Source organism: Blennius ocellaris (genome assembly GCF_963422515.1).
Source record: "Blennius ocellaris genome assembly, chromosome: 11".
NCBI classification, from domain to species: Eukaryota; Metazoa; Chordata; class Actinopteri; order Blenniiformes; family Blenniidae; genus Blennius; species Blennius ocellaris.
Genome location: NC_137660.1, coordinates 29041292 through 29066409, shown reverse-complemented (window position 1 = coordinate 29066409; position 25118 = coordinate 29041292). Strand labels below are relative to the sequence as shown.

The 25118-nt window shown below is 50.7% G+C and overlaps 4 protein-coding genes across 5 annotated transcripts in view; 1 reads left to right on the top strand and 3 right to left on the bottom strand.

The window, feature by feature from the left end:
- The window catches only part of fcsk (fucose kinase), a 32375-nt gene extending 17857 nt beyond the window's left edge, over positions 1-14518 (bottom strand). Inside the window, exons 1-10 of the mRNA XM_080505092.1 lie at positions 14205-14518; positions 13554-13705; positions 13305-13355; positions 13017-13142; positions 12543-12615; positions 12340-12437; positions 12162-12242; positions 11772-11891; positions 10691-10862; positions 10500-10606 (exon numbers count right to left, since the gene is read on the bottom strand). Coding sequence (XP_080361218.1) covers positions 10500-10606; positions 10691-10862; positions 11772-11891; positions 12162-12242; positions 12340-12437; positions 12543-12615; positions 13017-13142; positions 13305-13355; positions 13554-13705; positions 14205-14286 — 1062 coding nt within the window. The 5' untranslated portion in view covers positions 14287-14518. The remainder of the gene's footprint in view (positions 1-10499; positions 10607-10690; positions 10863-11771; positions 11892-12161; positions 12243-12339; positions 12438-12542; positions 12616-13016; positions 13143-13304; positions 13356-13553; positions 13706-14204) is intronic.
- Positions 14519-15112: 594 nt separating this feature from the next.
- pclaf (PCNA clamp associated factor) lies at positions 15113-17541 on the bottom strand. Its single transcript, XM_080505372.1, has 4 exons — positions 17445-17541; positions 16280-16363; positions 15379-15568; positions 15113-15287 (listed from the first exon to the last, which is right to left on the bottom strand). Exons 1-4 carry the CDS (start codon positions 17488-17490, stop codon positions 15248-15250), a joined length of 360 nt encoding a protein of 119 aa, XP_080361498.1. The 5' UTR covers positions 17491-17541; the 3' UTR covers positions 15113-15247.
- A 28-nt stretch (positions 17542-17569) lies between these two features.
- LOC308136481 (uncharacterized protein) lies at positions 17570-22629 on the top strand (the record flags this gene model as incomplete). Its single annotated transcript, XM_080504819.1, has 11 exons — positions 17570-17650; positions 18540-18757; positions 19827-19884; positions 19959-20328; positions 21085-21182; positions 21272-21367; positions 21493-21562; positions 21755-21834; positions 22095-22213; positions 22292-22391; positions 22496-22629. The coding sequence occupies 11 exons, from the start codon at positions 17570-17572 to the stop codon at positions 22562-22564; spliced, it is 1359 nt and encodes a 452-aa protein (XP_080360945.1). The 3' UTR covers positions 22565-22629.
- Positions 22630-22634: 5 nt separating this feature from the next.
- On the bottom strand, positions 22635-24847 carry lyrm5b (LYR motif containing 5b). 2 transcript variants are annotated; one of them, XM_080504297.1, is made up of 3 exons: positions 24541-24847; positions 23872-23930; positions 22635-22931 (listed from the first exon to the last, which is right to left on the bottom strand). In XM_080504297.1, the coding sequence occupies exons 2-3, from the start codon at positions 23914-23916 to the stop codon at positions 22725-22727; spliced, it is 252 nt and encodes an 83-aa protein (XP_080360423.1). In that variant the 5' UTR covers positions 23917-23930; positions 24541-24847; the 3' UTR covers positions 22635-22724. The 2 variants fall into 2 exon arrangements, with proteins under 2 accessions (XP_080360423.1, XP_080360424.1); XM_080504298.1 differs by having other exon boundaries at positions 24702-24847.
- Positions 24848-25118: the final 271 nt, after the last annotated feature.

Genomic DNA, 25118 nt, shown 5'->3' with positions numbered 1-25118 from the left:
TGATGGAGACAACCAAGGCTGATCTGAGAAAGACGCAGGAGGAGCTCCAGGACCAGAGAGACAGACTCCAGTCTCACCAGAAAGCGGCTTGCATCACCTTCAACAACCTCCAGGACCAGTTCCTCGTCCTCCAGACAGAAGTGAGCCAGAAGAGTGAGGCGGTGAACAAGTTGACCTCCATGCTGGAGACCACCAAGGCTGAGAAGGAGGAGGCAGTGGCCACTGTGCAGGAGAGGGAAGGAGCTGGAGACGCTCTCCAGAAAAGCCATGAGAGGACAGTGGACTGTCTCAGCGGGGAACTCACCCCCGCCAGGCTCCACGTGAAGGACTCCCTCCAGGAGTGGGAGGACCGCCGGGCCCATCGAGAGGAGCAGGTGGCTTCACAAGTCTCAGCTCTGCGGGAGGAGCACCGGGAAACACTGACGCGCCTCGCAAAGGAGAGAGCTGACGCAGCCAGCAGCTCCGAGTTCTACAAGGCGGCGCTGATGGAGAAGACCCTGGAATGTCTGGCAGAGGTCCATAAGGCGGAGACCAAGATGAACGTCACGGAGGCCGACTGGACGAGGAAGCTTGAAGCTCTGGGGCAACAACTGCAGAGCGAGACGAGGCTGAAGGAGGAGCTGCTGGAAAGGTCCAGACAGGCAGAGGACACCTGGACGACCAAGGAGGAGGGATGGATGGAGGACCAGAGGAGGACCAATCGGGACATCCGGGTTCTCATCGACCAGGTCGTCAAGCTGACGGAGCTGGCGTCCAAGACTGACCGGGAGAAGGCCAAGATGAAGAAGGCAGAGGAGAAAGCACAGAAGGCCGCCTGGAAAGAGAGGACAGCCAGGAGAGAGAAGAAGGAGTGAAGAGCTGGAGACAGACGGTGCGTCCCAATAGTCCCACGGAGTTGAAGAGAAGTGGATTGGAAAGAAGAAAGGAAGGACCGTTGAGCCGCACCCTGATAATATGTTGTGTATGTAATGTTTTAATGTTGATTTTATAATATGTTCAGGGATGGGGAACCTCCGGACCACTGGACGGTTCGGTGTGGACCACTGGACGGTTTGGTGTGGACCGCTGGACAGTTCGGTGTGGACCACTGGACGGTTTGGTGTGGACCATTGGACGGTTCGGTGTGGACCACTGGACGGTTTGGTGTGGACCACTGGACGGTTCGGTGAGGACCACTGGACGGTTTGGTGTGGACCACTGGACAGTTCGGTGTGGACCACTGGACAGTTCGGTGTGGACCACTGGACGGTTTGGTGTGGACCACTGGACAGTTCGGTGAGGACCACTGGACGGTTTGGTGTGGACCACTGGACAGTTCGGTGTGGACCACTGGACAGTTCGGTGAGGACCACTGGACGGTTCGGTGTGGACCACTGGACAGTTCGGTGTGGACCACTGGACAGTTCGGTGAGGACCACTGGACGGTTCGGTGTGGACCATTGGACGGTTTGGTGTGGACCACTGGACGGTTCGGTGTGGACCATTGGACAGTTCGGTGTGGACCACTGGACGGTTCGGTGTGGGCGGGAGGGGGAGGGGCACGGGGGAGGGGTAACGGGGGGTTCCTATGTTTAAGTGTTCCGGTTATGTTATTTCCCCTCTTCATTTTAAATGAAATAAATCAATGAATAATAATTTGTTTTTCCTGTCATGATTTTCCCAAATGGTATAATTAACCACAATCAACATGCTGTAAACAGATATAGTTAAATCTCTTTATATACATCGTCGTATGAGGAACATTTGTTTTGTTAGTGATCAAAATAAAAAAAATAAAAAATAAACTGGTCAAAGTTTAAACGTTCTAAACTGAAGAGCAGTGAACTCTCCACTTGTGCAGCGTGAGATCGCTCCTTAAAATCTTTTTTGCATGATTTCATTAAGAGGTAAAAAGATTTAATTTAGATTTCTTAAGGTGCTTGAGCACAGTTTACACTGTTAATCACATTCACGGAGGTGCAGGTTGAAGACGAGGCCCCATTTACACGATTACGAGTGTATGTCCAAAACATTCTTCACTTTTTTTTGGGGGGGGTGGCAGTATTGGACCACCGCTCCAGTCGCCACGGTAACGTCTCCCTCCAGGACAGCGTTGAGGACCCGAGCGCCTTCGCTCACCAGCCCCTCCCTCTGGGGATGAAACAGGAAGTGTTGGATTTCCTCAGGGCACCGCGCCAGAGCCTTGCCAGTTTTATTAAAACGTGTTTGTGTTTGCATGTATTCTCTCGAAAGACAACATGAGGTCAGTACAAGGTCATAAGAGGAAACAGAACAAAGTATTTGTGTTCCACTTGGACAATGTGGGGGTCAGTGTGACCTCATAATAAACTACTTCTATCTTTGAAACGTCCGAATCAGGAAGGGAGGAATTCTTTACCAACACAGCACAAGCTGCAGTGTTTCCAGCTCAGACGCAACACGCAAACGATTTGGGACTATTTTCAGGGAGTTTAGCGTGGAGGAGGACGCAGCTTCACGGAGGTGTGAATCACGAGTTGGCGTTTTAAAACGGTGTCGTCTGGCAGCAGAGCTTCTGCCTCGCTGGACGACGGCTTCACAAACATTCACGTCGATGCTTTGCGGTGTTTTGAGCGTAAAATCAGTCCAAACAGCGACGTGTTGTCATGAAAAGTCGGATAGCCTGGCTAGCGCTACTTCCGTTAGCATGCTAAGATGGCTGCAAGGGATTTCCAGTCCATTCCAGAAATCCACTCATTTCACCAGAAGCCAGATGAAGCTTCACGGATCAGAAACCTCCGCAGGTTGGATCCGAAATTTCCAATCCATGAATTACGTTCATATCGTACCCATCCATCCATCCATCCATCCATCCATCCATCCATTTTCTGCCGCGTATCCGGGGCCGGGTCGCGGAGGCAGCAGTCCGAGCAGAGTTGCCCAGACTTCCCTCACCCCAGACACTTCCTCCAGCTCTTCCAGTGGCACCCCAAGGTGTTCCCAGGCCAGCCGAGAGACATAGTCCCTCCAGCGTGTCCTGGGTCTGCCCCGAGGCCTCCTACCGGAGGGACATGCCCGGAACACCTCCCTAGGGAGGCGTCCGAGGGGCATCCGGAACAGGTGCCCGAGCCACCTCAGCTGGCTCCTCTCGATGTGGAGGAGCAGCGGCTCTACTCCGAGCTCCTCCCTGGTGACTGAGCTCCTCACCCTATCTCTAAGGGTGACTGAGCTCCTCACCCTATCCCTAAGGGTACGCCCAGCCACCCTACGGAGGAAGCTCATTTCAGCCGCTTGTATCCGGGATCTTGTTCTTTCGGTCATGACCCATAGTTCATGACCATAGGTGAGGGTAGGAACGAAGATCGACCGGTAAATCGAGAGCTTCGCTTTTTGGCTCAGCTCCTTCTTCACCACGACGGACCGATACAACGTCCGCATAACTGCAGATGCCGCACCGATCCGCCTGTCGATCTCACGCTCCATCTTTCCCCCACTCGTGAACAAGACCCCAAGATACTTGAACTCCTCCACCTGTGACAAGGGCACTCCACCGACCTGGAGGGGACAAGCCACCTTTTTCCGGTCGAGAACCATGGCCTTGGATTTAGAGGTGCTGATCTTCATCCCAGCTGCTTCACACTCGGCTGCGAACCGTGTCAGTGCACGCTGAAGGTCCAGGTTTGATGGAGCCAACAGAACCACATCATCCGCAAATAGCAGAGATGAGATCCTGTGGTCCCCAAACTGGACCCCCTCCGGCCCCCGGCTGTGCCTAGAAATTCTGTCCATATATATAAGGAACAGAATCGGCGATAAAGGACACCCCTGCCGGAGGCCAGTGTGCACTGGGAACAGGTCCGACTTACTGCCGGCAATGCGAACCAAGCTCCTGCTCCGGGAATACAAGGACCTAACAGCCCTTATCAAAGGGCCCCGGACTTCATGCTCCCGGAGCACCCCCCACAGGACGTCTCGAGGGACACGGTCGAACGCCTTCTCCAGATCCACAAAATACATGTGGACTGGTTGGGCAATCTCCCATGAACCCTCAAGCACCTGGTGGAGGGTATAGAGCTGGTCCAGTGTTCCACGACCAGGACGGAAACTGCATTGTTCCTCTTGGATCCGAGGTTCGACTAACGGCAGGACCCTCCTCTCCAGTACCCTGGAGTAGACTTTCCTGGGGAGGCTGAGGAGTGTGATCCCTCTGTAGTTGGAACACACCCTCCGATCCCCCTTCTTGAAAAGGGGGACCACCGCCCCAGTCTGCCAGTCCAGAGGTACTGTCCCCGCCCGCCACGCGATGTTGCAGAGACGAGTCAGCCACGACAGTCTCTGCACATCCAGAGACTTAAAGAACTCTGGGCGGATCTCATCCACTCCTGGTGCCTTGCCACCGAGGAGCTTAGCAACAACCTCGGTGACTTCAGCTTGGGAAATGGACGAGTCCACCTCTGAGAACCCAGCCTCTGCTTCCTCAATGGAAGACGTGGTGGTGGGATTGAGGAGGTCCTCGAAGTATTCCTTCCACAGCACGACGATATCCCCAGTTGAGGTCAACAGCTCCCCACCTCCACTGTAAACAGTGTTGGTGGAGAACTGCTTCCCCCGCTTCCCCCGCCTCGGGAGTCCTGTGAGCTAACAGTGCCCGATAGGACTCCTTCTTCAGCTTGACGGCATCCCTTACTTCCGGTTGCCACCACCGGGTTCGGGGATTGCCGCCACGACAGGCGCCAGAAACCCTGCGGCCACAGCTCCGAGCAGCGGCTTCGACAATGGAAGTGGAGAACATGGTCCACTCGGACTCAATGTCTCCAGCCTCCCTCGGGATCTGTGAGAAGCTCTCCCGGAGGTGGGAGTTGAAGACTGCACGGACGAGGGCTCGGCCAGGTGTTCCCAGCAGACCCAGCAGTACCACAGATCAAATTCAATCATTTTACTTTCGTAGCTTAAAGGTATTCAGAAATGCAGTCTGTAGTATGTTTTGATGATAAAAGGGTCAAATTTTAATCCAAACTGGAGGAGAAGTCGGCCAAAGAAACACAGAAGTTGCAACACTAATCGTTGTGATTTCTACCAGCATTCACACAATTCTATGTGTTTGTAAACAGACTGGAAAAGGGGCGGAGTTTCTCTCCCCATTTTGGCTGGGGGCGTGGCCTAATTTGCATACCGCTTCAGTGTGTGACGCAATTTGCACATGTGAGAAGATCAAAGGCGACGTCATACTGTCTCACAACTAATTTCGACTTTGATGATGAAAGGACCATTTGCCTCTGAACTGCTCAACTTCAGCCAGCTTGTCACATCCACCGGATACTCTGATTGTGAGAGCAGCGTTTTTCTGTTTGGCAGTTTTACCAGCAAATATCTCAACGGCGATTATATTATCCATATATATATCAATATATATATATATATACTATCACAATTGCATATTGCGACAACAAAGACATAGCATCTGCTGACATAGAAGCCTCAGGGTGAGTATTCTTTAATGCTGAGTGATTTTCATTTGTTTGTGTGAGTGCTACTTCTGACAATTGTTTGCATTTTGTGATGGACATCGGCTCCTGCAGTCCAACGAATCTGAACCGTTCAAGTAACAAATGTTTTGGTTTTATTTTACAGATATTCTGCCTTCGTTTCAACAAACACAAGAACAAAGATGTCTTCAGGGTCGAAGCAACAAGCAGGTCGATCAGGAATGGGAAGCAAACCGAAGGAAGTCCGGCCCCGGCGTAAGGACGTGAAACACGACCTCAAATGTAGTATGGAGACGCATGGAGACTCCAGTAAGTTGCAGCATCGCTTCAACAGCTTGCAGGAGGAGGAGGAGGAGGAAGACTGGAGGAGCAAGGCCTCTGCTTTAGAGAGGGAAAAGAATCAACAAGCCTATAAGCTCGAGGTGAAGGACCGCCTCCTAAGAGAGCTGCAGGAGGACCGGCAGAGCAAGGACCGCAGCCTCAGAGGGCTGATGGAGGAGCTCCAGGAGAAGGACGAACTTCTCAGTGAGATGCAGGAGGAGCTCCAGCAGAAGGACGAACTTCTCAGTGAGATGCAGGAGGAGCTCCAGGAGAAGGACGAACGTCTGAAAGAGACGAAAGTGGAGCTCGGGTGGACGGAGCGTCCCCAGCGTGAGACGCTGCAAGAGCTCCTGGTGAAGGACCAACTCCTCAAAGACACACAGGAGGAGCTCCAGAAGAGGGACAAACAACTCGCAGACCTGATGGAGGCGCTCCAGGAGAAGGACGAAGTTGTGAAAAGGATTAAGAAGGCATGTCGGGGGAAGGACCGACTCCTCACAGAGACGCGGGAGGAGGTCAAGGAGAAGGACCAACTCCTCACAGAGACCCAGAAGAACCTCCAGGAGAGGGACCACCTCTTCAGAGTGACCCAGAAGAAGCTCCAGGAGAAGGACCGACTCTTCAGAGAGACCCAGGAGAAGGACCGACTTTTCAGAGAGACCCAGGAGAAGGACCGACTCTTCAGAGAGACCAAGGAGAACCCCCAGGAGAGGTACCGACTCTTCAGAGAGACCCAGGAGAAGCTCAGGGCGACCCAGGGGGAGGTCCAGGAGAGGGCCCAACTCTTCAGAGAGACCCGGGAGAAGCTCAGGGAGACCCAGGAGGAGGTCCAGGAGAAGGACCGACTCTTCAGAGAGACCCAGGAGAAGCTCAGGGAGACCCATGGGGAGGTCCAGGTGAGGGACCGACTCTTCAGAGAGAGCCAGAAGAAGCTCAGGGAGATTGATCAACTCTTAAGAGACACCCAGAAGAAGCTCAGGGAGACCCAGGAAGTGGTCCAGGAGAGGGACCGACTCTTCAGAGAGACCCAGGAGAAGCTCAGGGAGACCCAGGAGGAGGTCCAGGAGAGAGACCGACTCTTCAGAGAGACCCAGAAGAAGCTCAGGGAGACCCAGGAGGAGGTCCAGGAGAGGGACCGACTCTTCAGAGAGACCCAGAAGAACCTCCAGGAGAAGGACCGACTCTTCAGAGAGACCCAGGAGGAGGTCCAGGAGAGGGACCGACTCTTCAGAGAGACCCAGGAGAAGCTCAGGGAGATTGATCAACCCTTCAGAGAGACCCAGGAGGAGCGCAGGGAGACCCAGGAGGAGGTCCAGGAGAGGGACCGACTCTTCAGAGAGACCCAGGAGATGGACCGGCTCTTCAGCGAGACCATGATGAACCTCCAGGAGAGGGACCGACTCCTCATAGAGACCCAGGAGAAGCTCAGGGAGACCCAAGAGGAGGTCCAGGAGAGGGACCGACTCTTCAGAGAGACCCAGAAGAAGCTCAAGGACACCCAGAAGAACCTCCAGGAGAGGAACCGACTCTTCAGAGAGACCCAGGAGAACCTCAGGGAGACCCAGGAGGAGGTCAAGGAGAAGGACCAACTCCTCAGAGAGACCCAAGAGAAGCTCAGGGAGACCCAGGAGGAGGTCCAGGAGAGGGACCGACTCTTCAGAGAGACCCAGGAGAAGCTCAGGGAGATTGATCAACTCTTCAGAGACACCCAGAAGAAGCTCAGGGAGACCCAGGAAGTGGTCCAGGAGAGGGAACGACTCTTCAGAGAGACCCAGGAGAAGCTCAGGGAGACCCAGGAGGAGGTCCAGGAGAGGGACCGACTCTTCAGAGAGACCCAGGAGAAGCTCAGGGAGGCCCAGGGGGAGGTCCAGGAGAGGGCCCGACTCTTCAGAGAGACCCAGGAGGAGGTCAAGGAGAAGGACCAACTCCTCAGAGAGACCCAGGAGGAGCTCCAGGACCAGAGAGACAGATTCCAGTCTCACCAGGAAGAAGCTGAAACGACTCGCGTCAAATTCAACCAGCTCCAAGAGCAGTTTCTCCACCTGGCAGATGATCTGTACCTGAAAAACCTGGATTGGGAAAACCTCAGAGTTGAACTGAGCCAGAAGAGCGAGGAGGTCACAAAGGTCAACACCCTGATGCAGACAACCAAAGCCGACCTGAGAAAGACGCAGGAGGAGCTCCAGGACCTGAGAGACATTCTCCAGTCTGACCAGGAGGAGGCTGAAGCAGCGTGCATCACCTTCAACCACCTCCAGGACCAGTTCCTCGTCCTCCAGACAGAAGTGAGCCAGAAGAGTGAGGCGGTGAACAAGTTGACCTCCATGCTGGAGACCACCAAGGCTGAGAAGGAGGAGGCAGTGGCCACTGTGCAGGAGAGGGAAGCAGCTGGAGACGCTCTCCAGAAAAGCCATGAGAGGACAGTGGATCGTCTTACCGGGGAACTCACCACCGCCAGGCTCCACATGAAGGACTCCCTCCAGGAGTGGGAGGACCGCCGGGCCCATCGAGAGGAGCAGGTGGCTTCACAAGTCTCAGCTCTGCGGGAGGAGCACCGGGAAACACTGACGCGCCTCGCAAAGGAGAGAGCTGACGCAGCCAGCAGCTCCGAGTTCTACAAGGCGGCGCTGATGGAGAAGACCCTGGAATGTCTGGCAGAGGTCCATAAGGCGGAGACCAAGATGAACATCACGGAGGCCGACTGGACGAGGAAGCTTGAAGCTCTGGGGCAACAACTGCAGAGCGAGACGAGGCTGAAGGAGGAGCTGCTGGAAAGGTCCAGACAGGCAGAGGACACCTGGACGGCCAAGGAGGAAGGATGGATGGAGGACCAGAGGAGGACCAAACTGGACATCCGGGTTCTCATCGACCAGGTCGTCAAGCTGACGGAGCTGGCGTCCAAGACTGACCGGGAGAAGGCCAAGATGAAGAAGGCAGAGGAGAAAGCACAGAAGGCCGCCTGGAAAGAGAGGACAGCCAGGAGAGAGAAGAAGGAGTGAAGAGCTGGAGACAGACGGTGCGTCCCAATAGTCCCACGGAGTTGAAGAGAAGTGGATTGGAAAGAAGAAAGGAAGGACCGTTGAGCCGCACCCTGATAATATGTTGTGTATTTAATGTTTTAGTGTTGATTTTATAATATGTTCAGGGATGGGGAACCTCCGGACCACTGGACGGTTTGGTGTGGACCACTGGACGGTTCGGTGTGGACCGCTGGACAGTTCGGTGTGGACCACCGGACGGTTTGGTGTGGACCACTGAACGGTTCGGTGTGGACCACTGGACAGTTCGGTGTGGACCACCGGACGGTTCGGTGTGGACCACCGGACATTTCGGTCAGGACCACTGGACATTTCGGTGTGGACCACTGGACAGTTCGGTGTGGACCACCGGACATTTCGGTGTGGACCACTGGACAGTTCGGTGTGGACCACTGGACAGTTCGGTGTGGACCACTGGACAGTTCGGTGTGGACCACCGGACGGTTCGGTGTGGACCACCGGACGGTTCGGTGTGGACCACTGGACAGTTCGGTGTGGACCACCGGACAGTTCGGTGAGGACCACTGGACGGTTCGGTGTGGACCACTGGACGGTTCGGTGTGGGCGGGAGGGGGAGGGGCACGGGGGAGGGGGAAGGGGGGGTTCCTTTGTTTAAGTGTTCTGGTTATGTTATTTCCCCCCTTCATTTTAAATGAAATAAATCAATGAATAATAATTTGTTTTTCCTGTCATGATTTTCCCAAATGGTATAATTAACCACAATCAACATGCTGTAAACAGATATAGTTAAATCTCTTTATATACATCGTCGTATGAGGAACATTTGTTTTGTTAGTGATCAAAATAAAAAAAATAAAAATTAAACTGGTCAAAGTTTAAACGTTCTAAACTGAAGAGCAGTGAACTCTCCACTTGTGCAGCGTGAGATCGCTCCTTAAAATCTTTTTTGCATGATTTCATTAAGAGGTAAATAGATTTCATTTATATTTCATGAAGCTCTTGAGCAGCTTACATTGTTAGAATATGAATATGAAGCCCCGTTTACACGACGATTACGAGCGTATCTGCAAAACTTTCTTCATTTTTGGGGGGGGGGGGGGGGGGGTTCGTTTCCACGGCGCCAGTGTGCAGAAATGTTCATTTCATACAAATATTTGCCCCAAAACTGTCCAGAGTATTTGGATAACATCCGTCTCCTCTCACTGCGATGACATCACCAGCTGCTGTGTAATTCGACACCCAGGATTGCGCAATAAACACCGTGACAGTCCTCGTCTCAGGGCTGACCTGCTAGCATGCGCTACAGCAACAAGCTACCATGCTAATGTGACATAATGTTAATGCTTCCAATGCTTTATAATGCTAATCTGCTAAGCTAGTTAGCTTAGCGGCTCCGAAGGGTTAATTTTTTCAGGTATTTTGTTTACTATTTATTGGTTTATTCTGTGGAGTCGTTTTATGTATTTGGTGGAATGCGCTTCAGTGTTTTGGTACGTCTGAAAAGATTTAAATATCATGGAAAAGTAAAAAAAAAAATCTTTTCACTTGATTCAAAAAGTAAAAACAAACATTTTATATAGATTTTTTGGTAATCTGCGGAGTATTGCTATGTACTTTGTGCAATTCGTTGAGCATTTTATGAAATACTTCCTTCCTTGTGCGATATCTTTGCGTCAGAGTATTTATATCCGAGTACACATTTATTTGCGGTAACCTTCTTCTGTTGAGGCGTCACCTGGATGTGGGACAGAGTGTTCCCGTCCGTCCAATCGCGGGTCAGACGCTCCACGTGGCTCCTCCCAGACGGGGTCAGGTAGTCATAGCGACCGCCGGGGACGTACACTGTGAGGGGCGACAGCAGAGCCGCGGCGTCAGAACTCTGTCTCCCTCCGGTGGCGGCGGTGAGGACGACGGCGGCAGACTGACCGAGGCTGAGCTGAGCTCCCCTCAGGATCCTCCACAGCTCCGTGCGGCCGCTCCTCACCGTCGCCCCCTGTGGCCCCGCCGTGGAACTGCAGCCGGCTCGCTCCTCGCCCACAAACTGCTGCAGGGTCAGATCTGAGCAGAGACACTTCAGCAGGTCCAGGAACAGAGAGATCTGAGGGGGGAGGAAACGACAGCGACTAGAACCTCCAGAGATCTGAGGGGGAGACTTTGCTCACGGAAACTTTTTGGAAAACATCAAATGTCCATTTATGCAAAACTGACAGAAACCGACGTAGTTCCCCTAACCCAGTGTTTTTCCACCACTGCGCCGCGGCACACTGGTGTTTCCGCGAGATATAGTCACGTGTGCCGTCGGAAGTGATCCAATTTCACATTTTTTTCTAAAAAAAACATTTGCTGTGTTGCAGAGTAATCCTGTATAAATACTCTTCGCCACTAGAGGGCAGCACAGAACTTTGCCGGTGAAATGTAAAGTGACAGACGTCAGTGTGGTTCATCTCCACCTCCTGCTACCATCTTGTATCAAAGTACTGTGTCAGTGACAGTGATGGAGAAGTTTTTGAAAACCAGGATCTCAGCTCTTCATCCATCAGGTCCAGGTTTCACACTGAGGGAGGCACTATTAAAAAAAGTCCTGGTTTCTGGATTTACTGGATTCCTGTTGATAAAACTTTGATGAGAAAGACTTTATATTGTTAATAGAGGCTGCAGAGTGTAACATTTTAACATTTTCAGGTGGAGGTGTGACTCCAGATGTTTCCAAACAAAAAAGTGTGCCTTGGCTCAAAAAAGGTTAAAAAACACTGGTCTAACCTCCACCTGACCCTTGTTCTGATTGGCTCTACTGAGCATGTGCAGAGAAACTAGCAGCAGAGCTTCCGGACGTTTGCAGAAAGTTTCGTTTTCTCCTGTTTCCATGACGACGGAGTCAAATCATTTTCACAAACGTGTGTTTGCTTTGAAATGTCTGCGGTGTAAAAACGCTCCTGAGCCCGGAGCTACAGGGGAGGGGCGGGGCTACAGTGGAGGGGAGGGGCGTGGCTACAGGGGGCGGGGCTACCTGGAGGGGCGGGGCTCCGGAGTCCAGGCCCAGGTAGGTGCAGCCGTCCAGAGGCGGGGAGACGTGAGTCTGAAGCAGCTTCTCTGAGACGGACCTGCTGAAGAACACGGGACCAGAAACCTGCAGGGAAACATTTTATAGAAGTTTAATTACATCTTTTAAAAATAATTCCCCTGATTTAACTCTGTTAAATTAACGCTGTTTAAGGTTTTTTAACTGGTTTACAGTGTCTGATGTGACTTTATACCACGTGGACGCTGATCTGGATTCACTGCCGTAACAACAAGAAACTTTGTGCTTTGTGCTTTGATTTTCACGTCAAAGCACAAAGCACAAGAAACTTTGTGCTTTGTGCTTTGATTTACACGTCACGGCGGGAGGCGAACGCACCAGCGGCACTTTCCCGTCGGGCATCAGGGCCTTCTGGATCTGGTCCTCCGTCCCCCGGTAGACGATGTCTCGGACGACGCCCTGACGCACGGGACAAAGACAGAACGTTCTGGGACGGGGGTGGGGGTGGAGGGGGGCTGTGATGTCATCGTCTGGAGGCGGGGCGAGACAAACGCACCTGAGAGTCGCACAGGTAAACGCCGTGGTCGGCGGCGAAGGAAACGTCGCCGGGCAACGACACGACGCGGACGCCGGAGAACCCCGACCAGGACATGGCTGAGGACACACACACACACACACACACACACACACACACACACACTGTGTAGTTTATGCGGGGGTGTAATCAGATTACTCTGTGGTACTTCGAGTACTACGTACCAAAGTTTTCGGGCACACTGAGGATCATGTCGGTGCTGCAGACCCAGACCCCCGGGGGGGAACCGGGACAGATCTGAGGGACGCACAAAGAACTGTGAAGAACCGTGGCGGACCCAACATGGTACCCTGAGGAACCCCACCCTGAGGAGACCCAACCTGAGGAGCCCCACCCTGAGGAACCCCACCCTGAGGAGACCCAACCTGAGGAACCCCACCCTGAAGAACCCCACCCTGAGGAGCCTCACCCTGAGGAACCCCACTCTGAGGAGCCCCGCCCTGAGGAACCCCGCCCTGAGGAACCCCACCATGAAGAACCCCGCCCTGAGGAACCCTAACCCTGAAGAGCCTCACCCTGAGGAACCCCCACCCTCAGAACCCCACCCTGAGGAACCCCACCTTGAGAACCCCGCCCTGAGGAACCCGACCCTGAGCAACTCCACCCAGAGGAACCCAACCCTGAGGAGCCCCACCCACCTGCTGACTGAGACAGTCCAGCAGCAGGTCCAGGCAGCAGACGGGGGCCTGGACTTTCTGGTCGGGCTTCTGGAGGGGCAGCCAGCAGAAGGCCCTGCTGCAGGAGCTCCAGGGGAAGTCCCGCCCCTGTGGGAGGAAACCGGACTGTGATTGGCAGCAGGGAGACGGCGAGGCGCTCGGCTCGACGATTCTTAACGCCAGGACGCGGAGACGCTAGGACGCTAGGACGCCATAATGCGAAGACGCCAGGACGCGAAGACACCATATCGCGAAGACGCCAGGACGCACCGTGTGCAGGATGAGGACGTGGGCGTCGTCCAGGACGTCGGCCGTGACGACCTGACGAACAAAAACACACACAGGAAGTCAAACATGCCCCAATCCTTCTGCGTCTTTCACAATAAAGGATGAACGACTACATTTGGAGCCACTTATCATCTGCACTTTTAAAATAAAAGGACTTTTTGCACACTTTGATGGCCACACATTTATTATGTGTGTGTGTGTGTGTGTGTGTGTGTGTGTGTGTGTGCTCACGGTGTGTCCGGCCCTGCTGCTCAGGTGTTCCGCAGCCACCAGCAGGGCGTTCAGCGTGGCCCCCCCGCTGCCCACCGGCTGCTGGCGGTCCCTCACTGTGAGCAGCAGCGCCCCCGGTGGAAGATCGCCTCGCTGCTGCCGTAGCTCCAACTCTGAGAGGAAGAGGAGCCTCATCATCATCATCATCATCATCATAATCATCATCATCATCATCGCATTCCAGCTGCAAACTCACTGTCATAAAAAAAAATACACTTTTTTTTTGCATTTAAAAATATTTGGAATAAAAGAACACAATAAGTGATATGTAAATTAAAATTTTTTAAAAAGAGCTTGTTCATTTCATTTTTTTTCTCATTACTTCCTGTGATATTTCACCTTAAAATACTCAAAATTCTACAGAAGTAATGCGATTTTATGACGTATGATAAAGATTCCCCGTCCGTCAGCGCCCCCGCAGGCCGCTGGGCGGTACTGCACCCCGGCAGAGATCGTGTATTTTTTTTTATTTAATTTTTTATGTTGGGCTTTTCTATTTTCTCTATAAAAGCAAATTGGAATGACTAATGTATTTAAAAATGTCTTTCTTTTTTTTTTATTCAAAAAAAAAGAAAAAAAAGAGATCGTGTATTTGGCGGGACGCGCGCTCACCTCGCTGGAAGGCGTACACGCTGTCTTTGTGCTGGCACGTGAGGACGACCACCGTCCACCGGAACCCGCCGGGCGGAGACATCTTCCGGGACGGTTCGGTACGAACACCTCCTCCGGGGGGGGTCAGAACCGGTCCCGGAGCCTCCTCAACCCGGGGACGAACTCCGGTTCCAATTCAGCCGGTTTAATCCGTCACCGTCCTCGGCGGGTCACTGGTCGAGCCGCCGGCGGGGTGTAAAACGAACGCACCCCCGTCTCGCGGAAGCGTTTAAATTAACCGAAGAGTTTAGAGGAATTAATCTGAACTCGAAAGGAAAAAACAAAATTGCGTTTAGTTTAACTCCCTCAAATCAAGCCGAATCGACCTCGTGGGCTTCCGTAGATGTCAAAACGGGGGGCGTTCGATTTTAACACGAGCACCTCCCGGTGGGTCGACTTCCTTCAGAAACCTTATTATCATTATAAACAAATGACGTGGATTAAAGCTCGATTTTAATGCAACAAAGATAAAACTTTCTTATAAGTTCGTGTAATTTTTAAATGAAATTAACTCCGTTTCGACGAACGCAAGTCTGGAGTACGCTTGATTTCCGTACCGGGATCTTCCGGTAGGAACAATTTGGTCCGGAAAAACGAGCTGAACTGGTTTAAATTTTTTTGTTTTTTCTTAAACAGATTGTATAACTTATATTTGAAACATTAAGGGAAAAAAAAAGTAGTAAACTTTTAGTTCATTTTTATTTTTCCAGAACAAAATTGCATTAAAGTCAACTTGGACAAAGTAAAACATATATTCACGTTAAACAGTGACGATTCTATTCAACATCTTGGAGAAATATGAAAGTGAATGCAATCATTGGGAACAATAAAAGTGTTCACTTATTCATTTACATTGAAAAACTGACGAAATTCATCAACAAGTTTGTAAAAAAACATTAAAACAAAAACAACTTTATTGAACTATACAAAACCAGCTGACAAGTCATTTATATACAGATGTACATTGAAAAAATTAAAACGAAACGGGCCCAGACTCCTCCTGTTCAGTCTTCGTTTTCGTCCTCGACGGGCAGCGGTCTGCTCCTGTAAAACACAAAACAAGCGCACCTTTAAAAACACGCAACTTTCAAAACCAGACCCCCCCCCCCAAAAAAAACGACGCGATCGGACGTACTTCTTGGTGGTCTTGGACATGCCGCTGCCCCCCGCCTCTTCGTCGTCCTCCTCCTCCTCTTCCTCGCCGGGCTTCCGGTTCTCCTTCTCGGGGTTCCGGGGCGGCCCCCCGAAGAAATCCCCGATGCCCTTCTGCCAGGTGGGGGTGGGCCGCGGACACACCGGGTTCCCCCCCGCGTACTTGCCCTTGGCTGCGACGCAAACCAAGACACTTTAAATCACAAATACAGGAATTCCCTTTTTTTTTAATTCAGGAAAACTAGTTTTCCCCTTTTTTAGTTTGTCCCCTGCTGCAGTACCGCCCCCTGCTGCGAGGCGGCGGTACTGCAGCGTCAGGAAAAAACCCAAAGTTTTGGATTTACATAGAAGAAAATGTGAATTTGCGTCACATAGAGAATTTCCCCCCCGACTCCGAATCAGTAACATGCCACTAAAATTTAAACAGTTTGACAGAAATACCGTAAAACCCACATTTCAGGTGAAGATTTTACACTTTATTATGCCGTCAATGTCACAACGTGGTTTATTTCTCTACACTGTTATCTTCATTTAATGGTTTTGTGGCACTGATGATTTAACTCATACGTGCAGTGAAAGACGACTCACTTGTTCTTCATTTACTGGTAATAAAGAGTGAATAACTTCTGTCATCATCTTGTGGATCTGGAGGATTAAATTTGCTCCTCAACTCGTGAAGATGTTGTTTTTTTTTTGCAGCTCATTGTTGGAGTCAATTTAAAAAATAACAACCAAAATCTGGCATTCATAGGAATGAAGATCTGAGAAATTACACCTGTAGCGTATGAAATATTAAAATGAAGCTTATGGATTGGTCTCCGCGGCCCTGATGTGTGTGTGTGTGTGTGTGTGTGTGTGTGTGTGTGTGTGTGTGGAGGACGGACCTTGTGAAGGCGACGGGCAGCTGGAGGACGAAGCGTTGGCCGAACTGGAGCCGAAGGACTTGCGTGGAGCCGAAGCTGCGACGGCTGCAAAGAGAAATCAAAAGAATTTCATCATTCGTTTGGTTAAAAAAAATTTAAAAATAAAAAAAACAGCAAAAAGGCGAATCCTGTACCAAAAGCTTGAAGTGCATGTTAAAAGAGATTTAAGAGGAAAATAAGTGCATCAGAGTCAATTTGCATGAATAAAAACATCCTAGTTGAGAAAATTGTTTATTAATCTTCTGCAGAAAACAACAAACACCTGAAGCTTCTTTTTTTATTTTTTATTTCTCTCTATGGAGTTTAGTTTGAATTTAAATCACAGTTTTGGTTGTAAAAAACAGGTTGAGTCACATCGACTGAAATAATTATTCTATAATTATAATTTTTTTACAACAACGAAGAAAGTTTCTGTTAATTTTCAATAGAGTTTGTAGGAATAAACTTTTATCTCAATTCAGAGTCTAAAGTTCAGCTTTTATCACCAGTAAGTAAAAAAAAAAACAGCGATTCCAATATGAGCCGAAATCAGCGCAAGGCGCCAGAGACGAGAAATGTCACCACGTTTGCTCATTTTATACACTTTATTTGACGTGTCACGAAAAAATAAGTAAAAGTATTAAATATTTTAACGGAGTTTGGTGGGATGGGATCAATAAGCTCGAAACTGGCGCCAGTTTGTAACAACTCGGGACATTACAACTTTTAGAAAACACAGCATGGATGTTTCCCCATTGACACGGACGGGATTCGGATCTTTGAGGTTATATCTGGTGGAAACGGGACATTTAACTTATTTAAATTAAATTAAACGACCAGAAGAGGAGCGGCTCCTTCCTCCATGTTGGCGGGAGGCTGTCGTCCAAACGGGACTGGATCTTAACGCAGTGACAAACAACTCGAACACAAACACACACACGCATATTTATACCATTTCCGAATAAAAACGGATATTTATTTGTGATGCGGGGGGGAAAAAAAAAAACCCGTCCTTAAACTTAATGATTGCACTTTTTCTGTGAGCGCCCGAGCCCGCCAGGGTCCGTTACAAAAAGGAACAATTCTTAAATAAACTCCGTATTAAAAGAGAAGGTGCAATACAAATGCATGAACTATGTTACTGTACCTTTTCGGTATGATGCGGGGACGCTGTCGGCTTTCGTTCTCACCATTTTCGCGGCGATTTGTGCGGTAAAACAACCAGCAACCGGCAGCGAAGTGAGCGCTTTTGAGACTCCCGCCTCCGTTTTAATGTCCGCCGCGGAGCGGGAGAGTTCTTCTTCTGCGTTCACTTCCGGGAGACCCGGACGCGGCTGCCACCGCCTGGTGGCTGTTTGTAACTGCAGGTCCGTTTTAATGCTCGAGTTTGGCCGATACGACTATGTTTTCGTCTGCGTGTATTTATTTGTATTTATCAACTTTTCGTTTAAAAAAAAAAAAAAACACTCACCTAAATCGCATGAAATGTTCTAGGATGATTTGTCATCGTGCCAAAAAAATGTCCCATACAAAGTGGAAGGGAGAGGCGCTGTACTGCCTATTTAACTATAGAAACAACAAAGTTCGCCAATAAACGTCTCTTCATGTGGAGAGACTTTACATCATTGATCCTCCGCGTGTTACACAAAAAAATAAATTATTTTCATGTAAGGTAAGAGTCAATATGAGTCAAGATTCGTATCAGATTAATTCAGACAGACCAGGTAAAGTGGTTAAAAACTGATTTGAATGAATTAATGAATAAATGGACAAATAAATACCAAAACCAAGAACGACGAGTTTAATTAATCCAAAATAAACTCGGTATTTTCGGGACTTTTCCTTGTATTACCGGAAATACACAATCGTCGTGTGTGAAGTAAGCCCCGCCCTCCTCTCTCTCTGATTGGCCTAGAAACTTGCATTTTCCGTTTTTTGGAACCCACGAGAAGCGGTGATTGGTTAAGAACTGGCTGGCATCCGGTGGCTCAGCCAATCAGATGCGGAGTTAAACGAGTCCAGACGATCTCCGTGCGCCGCGGCTCAAAAAAGAAAAACTGTCGCGCTGTTTGGACAAACCGGAGAAAAGGACGATTTAAAGTGGTTTCCTAACACAGGTACTTGTTTTTTTCCCCCACACAGTCTTAATGTCGGCTGCGGCGGGAATGTGGGGCCGGAGCTCCGGCCGGAACTAAAGTGAGCTAACGAGCCTCCCCCCCGGTGTTCCGTCTCTCTCTTCCAGCCCGCCCCCCCCCCCCCCGCGGACCAGAGACCTTCGAGCCGGTGTCCGCGAGTCCCGGCGTCCGCTGCGGGGATCCGGGTGCAGCGGCAGCAGGGAGCCATGGAGGAGATGGTGGCGTCCAGCCCCTGCTCGTCTGACCCGGACAGTCCCGGAGGGCTGAACCGAGGCTGCCTGCTGGGCCCGGAGGATCTGTCCATGCTGGTCCCGGAGACCCCCAGGTTTTAATTTTCTCTCTATATCATGAAAAACGCCGCGAAAACTACAGAATAGAACGAGGGAAATGTGGGACATGATGGAGGGATGAGGGGAGAAAGATACAGTGATGTGGGGAGGAAGGGGGTAGAAAATGTCTAAGTGTGTTTAATAGACCTTTTTCCACACGACAACCGGAAGTAGCGTCTCAAGGGGATACGTCACTTCCTGAAAATTATTTTATGTATTTAATATAGGCGTGGAATAGACTTTTAAATTATATTTTAACATTCTGATATGGGTTTGCGATTATAATATGGGACTGACGTGGAGTGATAGAACCAGCAGGGGGCGGTAACGGAACAGCCGTGGATGCAAACTGCTATAAAACCAATTCAACTCAACTCAACTTTATTTATAAAGCGCTTTAAGCAGCCGCAGCTGAGACAAAGTGCTGTACGTTGAAATAAAAATATAAGAGGCAAAATGAAAACATTAAAACAATAAAAAAGTATAAGCAATAAAAACAATCAGATGGTAAAACAATAAACAAAACATAAAAAGTTAAAAGAATAAAAAAAAAAAAACGAAGGCACTAAAACCAGAGCAGAGTCTCACGCTGAGGTAAAAGCCAAAGAATAAAAATGGGTTTTAAGACGAGTTTTAAAAATGGATAGTGAGGGTGAACCAAAAAGAAGAAGCTCCACACGCTAATAATGTTAAAATAACAGATATGAACAACAATGAAGTGAATCACAATATAATCCAGCAGAAAAACTAATAGATAATCAAGTTTGGTCAAATGTTTTTGTTCCGTTTGACGGCGGAGGCGGCAGGAAAGACGTTTGACACGCATATTAAAAAATAAAAAAACCAAACATTGGAGGAAGTGACTTCTGACCACAAGGTGGCGCTGCAGAGCCACAATATATTACTTTTACGTGAATTTCCAGTGTGGAGCAGAAATTCACTGCATTGATTGCAGTGTTGGGTGTGATGATGAGGAGGAGAAGCCTTCATCCTGCTTCTTGGCGGTGGACTCTGCCTCCTCCTCCTCCTCCTCCTCCTCCTCTGGTCTGACGTGTGTTTCATCAGTCCGCAGCTCGCCAAGCGTCCGAGGCGGCGGCGGCCGGCGGCAGAGCGCTCCAGCCCGGTGAGTCTCCCCGGCCCCGGTTCTTCCTGCCGCCAGGCGACCCGGCGGCCCGGCTGACGGTCTCCCGTCCACAGGCGGCGCTCGGTGGGTCCGGACCCCCCGCGGAGGGCGAGCGAAGGTTCAGCCACAAGTCAAAGCGCCGGTGCCTCGCCAGGCCCGGCGGGGACTTCTTCCCAGCCTCGGCGCTCGCCAGGTTTCCCCTCGACACCTGGCTGGAGACGCCTCTGTCCACCTCCTCCTCCTCCTCCTCTTCCTCTTCTTCCTCCTCCTCTTCCTCCACCTGTTCCTCTTCCTCCTCCCCCTCCCCCTCCCCCAGGAGCCGGGTGTCGGTCCTCCAGCCGACTCACACGGAGACTGAAAGTACGTCGCGTTCCGACTCTCTGTCCTTCCTCACTGCAGAGGAGAGGAGCTGGCTGCAGGCCGAGAGAGCCCTGACCTGCACAGGTACACACACACACACACACACACACACACACACACACACACACACACACACACACACACACACACACACACACACACACACACACACACACACACACACACACACACACACACACACACACACACACACACACACACACACACACACACACACACACACACACTCCTACCAAGGGAAGCTAACCTTTATTTAAGGTTGCTAATGCTAATCTCAGCTACTGTATATGTAGGCTAACGCCAATGCTAATGCTACCCACAGTGAGGAGAACTGCGCTGACCAAGAGTTCAGTGAAACACTGAGTGCATCCTAACGGTCCCCCCTGTCTCCTAACGGTCCCCCCTGTCTCCTAACGGTCCCCCCTGTCTCCTAACGGTCCCCCCTGTCTCCTCACGGTCCCCCCTGTCTCCTCACGGTCCCCCCTGTCTCCTCACGGTCCCCCCTGTCTCCTCACGGTCCCCCCTGTCTCCTCACGGTCCCCCCTGTCTCCTAACGGTCCCCCCTGTCTCCTAACGGTCCCCCCTGTCTCCTAACGGTCCCCCCTGTCTCCTAACGGTCCCCCCTGTCTCCTAACGGTCCCCCCTGTCTCCTAACGGTCCCCCCTGTCTCCTAGTGGTCCCCCCCGTCTCCTAACAGTCCCTCCCGTCTCCTCATACTATATGTTAGGAAGCCTCCTAACACCTTTCCTTAAGGAAAAGTGGGTAGGAAAGGAGACAGGAGGGACTGTGAGGGCCTCTGATTGGTCGGTTCCTCCACAGAGAAGGAGGCGGAGCCGGTGGTGATCAGCGACGACGAGGAGGCGGCGGTGCGCTCGGTGCAGCTGGAGGAAGACGAGGCGCTGGCGCGCAGTCTGCAGGTAGCCGCCACACCGCCACACCGCCACACCGCCGGAGCCTCGCCTGAGGGGGCGGAGCCTGAATGATGCTTGTTTGTTTGTTCACTCAGGCGCAGTTTGAGCGAGAGGAGTCAGAGCCCCACAGCAGAAACCACCGTCACCATCATCATCATCATCATCATCATCACCAGCAGGACCGCCACAGAGTGAGAAGCAGCGTAACTTCAACGATTCCCAAAAGACTACAGTTCCCGAAATGGATCCCTGTGGAACGCCACATTTAAAATCTTTACTATTTTCAGGCATAAAAAGTATTTATGTATGTTTGCAGTTTTACATGGAGAACCACTGGATGAGTCAAGTCCTGGCCGCCGTCACTCCTCTGGTGCACGCGGAGCAAGGTACCGCTAGCTTTACGCTAAGCTAACTCTCCAGTTCCTTCGTTTCGCGGAGGTTTTGCAGCTTACAACCTTTTATTCTCTTAATATTCATCTTGGATACTTGTTTAGGTTCATTCTAGACATAATCTCACTCCTTGCCTCAGTTTTAAAGGAAATGCTAAGCTAACATTTTCTGGCTGCCGTTGTTCACAGAGCTGATTGGTCACTCCAGGAGAAGGGGGCGGGGCCAGGTGACCCCGGAGCTCGACCTGTCAGACGAAAACAACTATGAGGTGAGAGTGAGGACCGGCGTTTGTTTCCACTTTTCAGCCAGTTTGAGTTCTTGGTTCAACCTTAGCCGTGAGCTAACTCGCGGCTCAAAGGCTAACGGTACACACATTTTCTTTAAAGTGACAATGTATGAAAAATACTCTTGAATTCACTTGTGAGGGGGTTTTATCAATGACCGATATTTCAACAAGTAAGTTAGCAACAATGCTATCTTAGCGGCGTAGCGCTGCGAGGGCTAACCGTTTCTCCTCGTCGCTTTTAGGCGCTGCTGGACTTCGAGGAGCTCCGTGGCGCCGTGGTGACCCGCAAACTGAGCCGCTGGGAGATCCAGCGGTTTCCCACCAAGCACTTTGCCTCCGCGAGCGCCGGCGGGAACACGCAGTGAGTTGCAGCGCCGCTACGCGACGACCCGCCGCTACGCTGCGCGTCCGTTTTGACCCGCGTCGTCTCCGTCCGCAGGTGCCACATCTGTTTCTGTGAGTACTCCGACGGAGAGAAGCTGAGGATGCTGCCCTGTTTCCACGACTACCACGTTCAGTGCATCGACCGCTGGCTCAAGGTGCGCTGCCGCCGCCGATGCTAAGCTAACACGAGTCTGCTCGTTGGATGAACGAAGCTCCCCGGCGTCCGCCGGTACCGACGACCGTTCTGTTCCTTCTGCAGGAGAACGTCACGTGTCCAATCTGCCGAGCTGACCTGAGCGACGGCGCCGGCTCGATGGCGACGCCGTGAGCACGTGTGTGTGTGTGTGCGTGTGCGTGTGTGTGTATGCGTGTGTGTCGTCGGCGAAGAACGACTCGTCTTTGTGTCTTTTATACTTTTATTCTTTTATCGCTGCTGCTGAATCCAACACTGACCCGTGTAGAATAAAGATGATCTCCCTCCCCAGCGTTCAGTCGTCGTAGTAGCGCTTCTTCATGGCGCGGTACTTCCTCAGGTAGTACAGCGCCTCCAGCTCGCGGGACACGAACTCGCCGCGGGCGATCATCGCCCGGATCTGCTCCGGGTCCCGCACGCTCTTGTTCTTGGCGAACGCCGACCTCAGACGGTCCCGGAAGTAGTCGCCGCCTTTCGGGTACTCCCGGCCGAGGTAGAGGAGCTGAGGAGGAGGAGGAGGAGGAGGGGCGGGGGAGAGGTCACCTGCCGCGCTCTGATTGGTCGATTGAGTTTCCAGGATGAATGAGAGCGGCTCCTCCCTTCACTGCAATCTTTTTTGTTTTTTTTGTTGGTACACAGTTGTTCCCCCACTTTGACATTTCATCCAGGCTTCTGAGCTCAACACTGCCCCCTATGGCCACTGAAGGTACTGCCTTTAATGAGCTCAACACTGCCCCCTATGGCCACTGGCGGTACTGCCTTTAACGAGCTCAACACTGCCCCCTATGGCCACTGGAGGTACTGCCTTTAATGAGCTCAACACTGCCCCCTATGGCCACTGGAGGTACTGCCTTTAATGAGCTCAACACTGCCCCCTATGGCCTCTGGAGGCACTGCCTTTAATGAGCTCAACACTGCCCCCTATGGCCACTGGAGGTACTGCCTTTAATGAGCTCAACACTGCCCCCTATGGCCTCTGGAGGTACTGCCTGTACCGTGCTGACTCAGGTCCTATTGACGCGATGCGATTTTGCTGCTTTACACAATATAAGCAGAACGTTTTCAGAACAAAGTCTCCGACTAAATCGACAGTCGCAATCGTCATTGAGCAGCACTTCAGAGATCTGAACTCTTACGCCACGTTTAAACTAGACGGTTTAAATGAAGTATTACGTCGTACTGGTTTCTGTGCCTCTGCACACGATTGCCATTTCAACATTTGCTTTGTATTTACAGCAATCGATGCCCGTTTTATCTGAAACGATCATTTCTATTTATCGAGGCAGCATTTTGAAGAAACTCCCTCAACTCTTGTCAGTTCGATAGGAATTAACGATCGATTGTCGATAGCGGCTCTTCGGCTGAACCCGAAGCACTTGTGCAGTTATTAAAAATGCGTTCACAACACGGAACAAGGAAACATCAACAGTCTGTGTTCTCACGTTCTTGTAGAGTCGAACCACTTCAGCTCGGAACGGATTCGCCATCGTCGCTCGGGACGCTGGAATGAAAACACCGGAGGAACACGGTCACCAATTCAATATAAAACACACATTTTAAAGCTGCATCACACTACAAACTGAATTATCTTAACATTAATTTCAGGCAGAGTGACGTGCTTGAACCATCAGCTGAAAAAGTTAAACTGGCTTAAAATACTCTTAATATCCTTTAACAGGCTTAAAACAACTGAATCCAGTAAAAATTGCTGCTGAATAATGGAAGAAAACTAATAAGTTCAACAGCAAATGGGATAATCCAAATAAAATCAATAAAACTGTTAAAACTACTACTGAAATGATTAAAATGGCTTAAACAATGGTTTGGAAAACAATAAAATAGCTTCAGTGACTTAAATTGAAAAAGTTCCAATGGTTTTGACAGATGAAAACCTAAAATAAAGAAACTTAAAATTGATCAAACAGCTAAAAACTTCAATGTATAAAACATTTAAACGGCTCGTTTAAACCTTTGTTCTCCAGAATAATACTCTGAAAGTTTAATACAATGTTGATGAACAGACCTGAACTATGTGAGCAGATTTAAGATTAATAGTATTTGGTAAAAGGTAAATAACCAGCAGGCAGATGAACCGAGAGGCGCCAACTGACCAGGGAGATGTTTTGATCCAGGTGTTCTGATCCAGATGTTGTGATCAAGGTGTTTCCCACCTGCTGCGCTTCCTCTCCGGGTCAAAGGTCACCGAGGTGACCAGCTAAACATGCTACGTGCAGTTCAACGACTCAAACCGGCAGTTCTCGGTGTGTCTTACCGAGTCGGTGGGGGGGTTGAGGGGGGGTTTGGGGGGCGGGGCACGAGTTCAGGCTTTCATGTTGAAGTTGTCGGCGCCCGAACGGAACTTTTTTAAACCGGAGCTCAGGAGTTTAGCAGCGGCTAACTGGTAAACAAGCAAAGAGTATCGACACCTGTCGAGATGGTTCCCACCCCCCTTCACCAAGGCGGAATGTTAGCGCATGCGCAGTACGACACAACCGCAAAAGGACCCAGCGTAAAAAACGAAACGCGGACTCAAAAAGTGATTAATAGATTTATCATTTGTTATCGGGGATTATGTGCCTGTTAGGAAAACCTCGACACGCCAGTATGAAACGAATCAACACTGGGGGAACCGTTTTGATATTACACTTTAATGAGCTAAGTGTTAGCAGCGGCTAACAGGTAAACAAAG

Coding starts and splice junctions, on each gene's coding strand:
- lyrm5b (XM_080504297.1), bottom strand. CDS start 23,916: ATGGCGAATCCGTTCCGAGCTGAAGTGGTTCGACTCTACAAGAAC. Junction 22,932..23,871: donor TGGTTCGACTCTACAAGAAC/GTGAGAACACAG, acceptor CCTCCTCCTCAG/CTCCTCTACCTCGGCCGGGA.
- pclaf (XM_080505372.1), bottom strand. CDS start 17,490: ATGGTGAGAACGAAAGCCGACAGCGTCCCCGCATCATACCGAAAAG. Junction 15,569..16,279: donor CTGCCCGTCGCCTTCACAAG/GTCCGTCCTCCA, acceptor TTTGCGTCGCAG/CCAAGGGCAAGTACGCGGGG. Junction 15,288..15,378: donor ATGTCCAAGACCACCAAGAA/GTACGTCCGATC, acceptor TGTGTTTTACAG/GAGCAGACCGCTGCCCGTCG.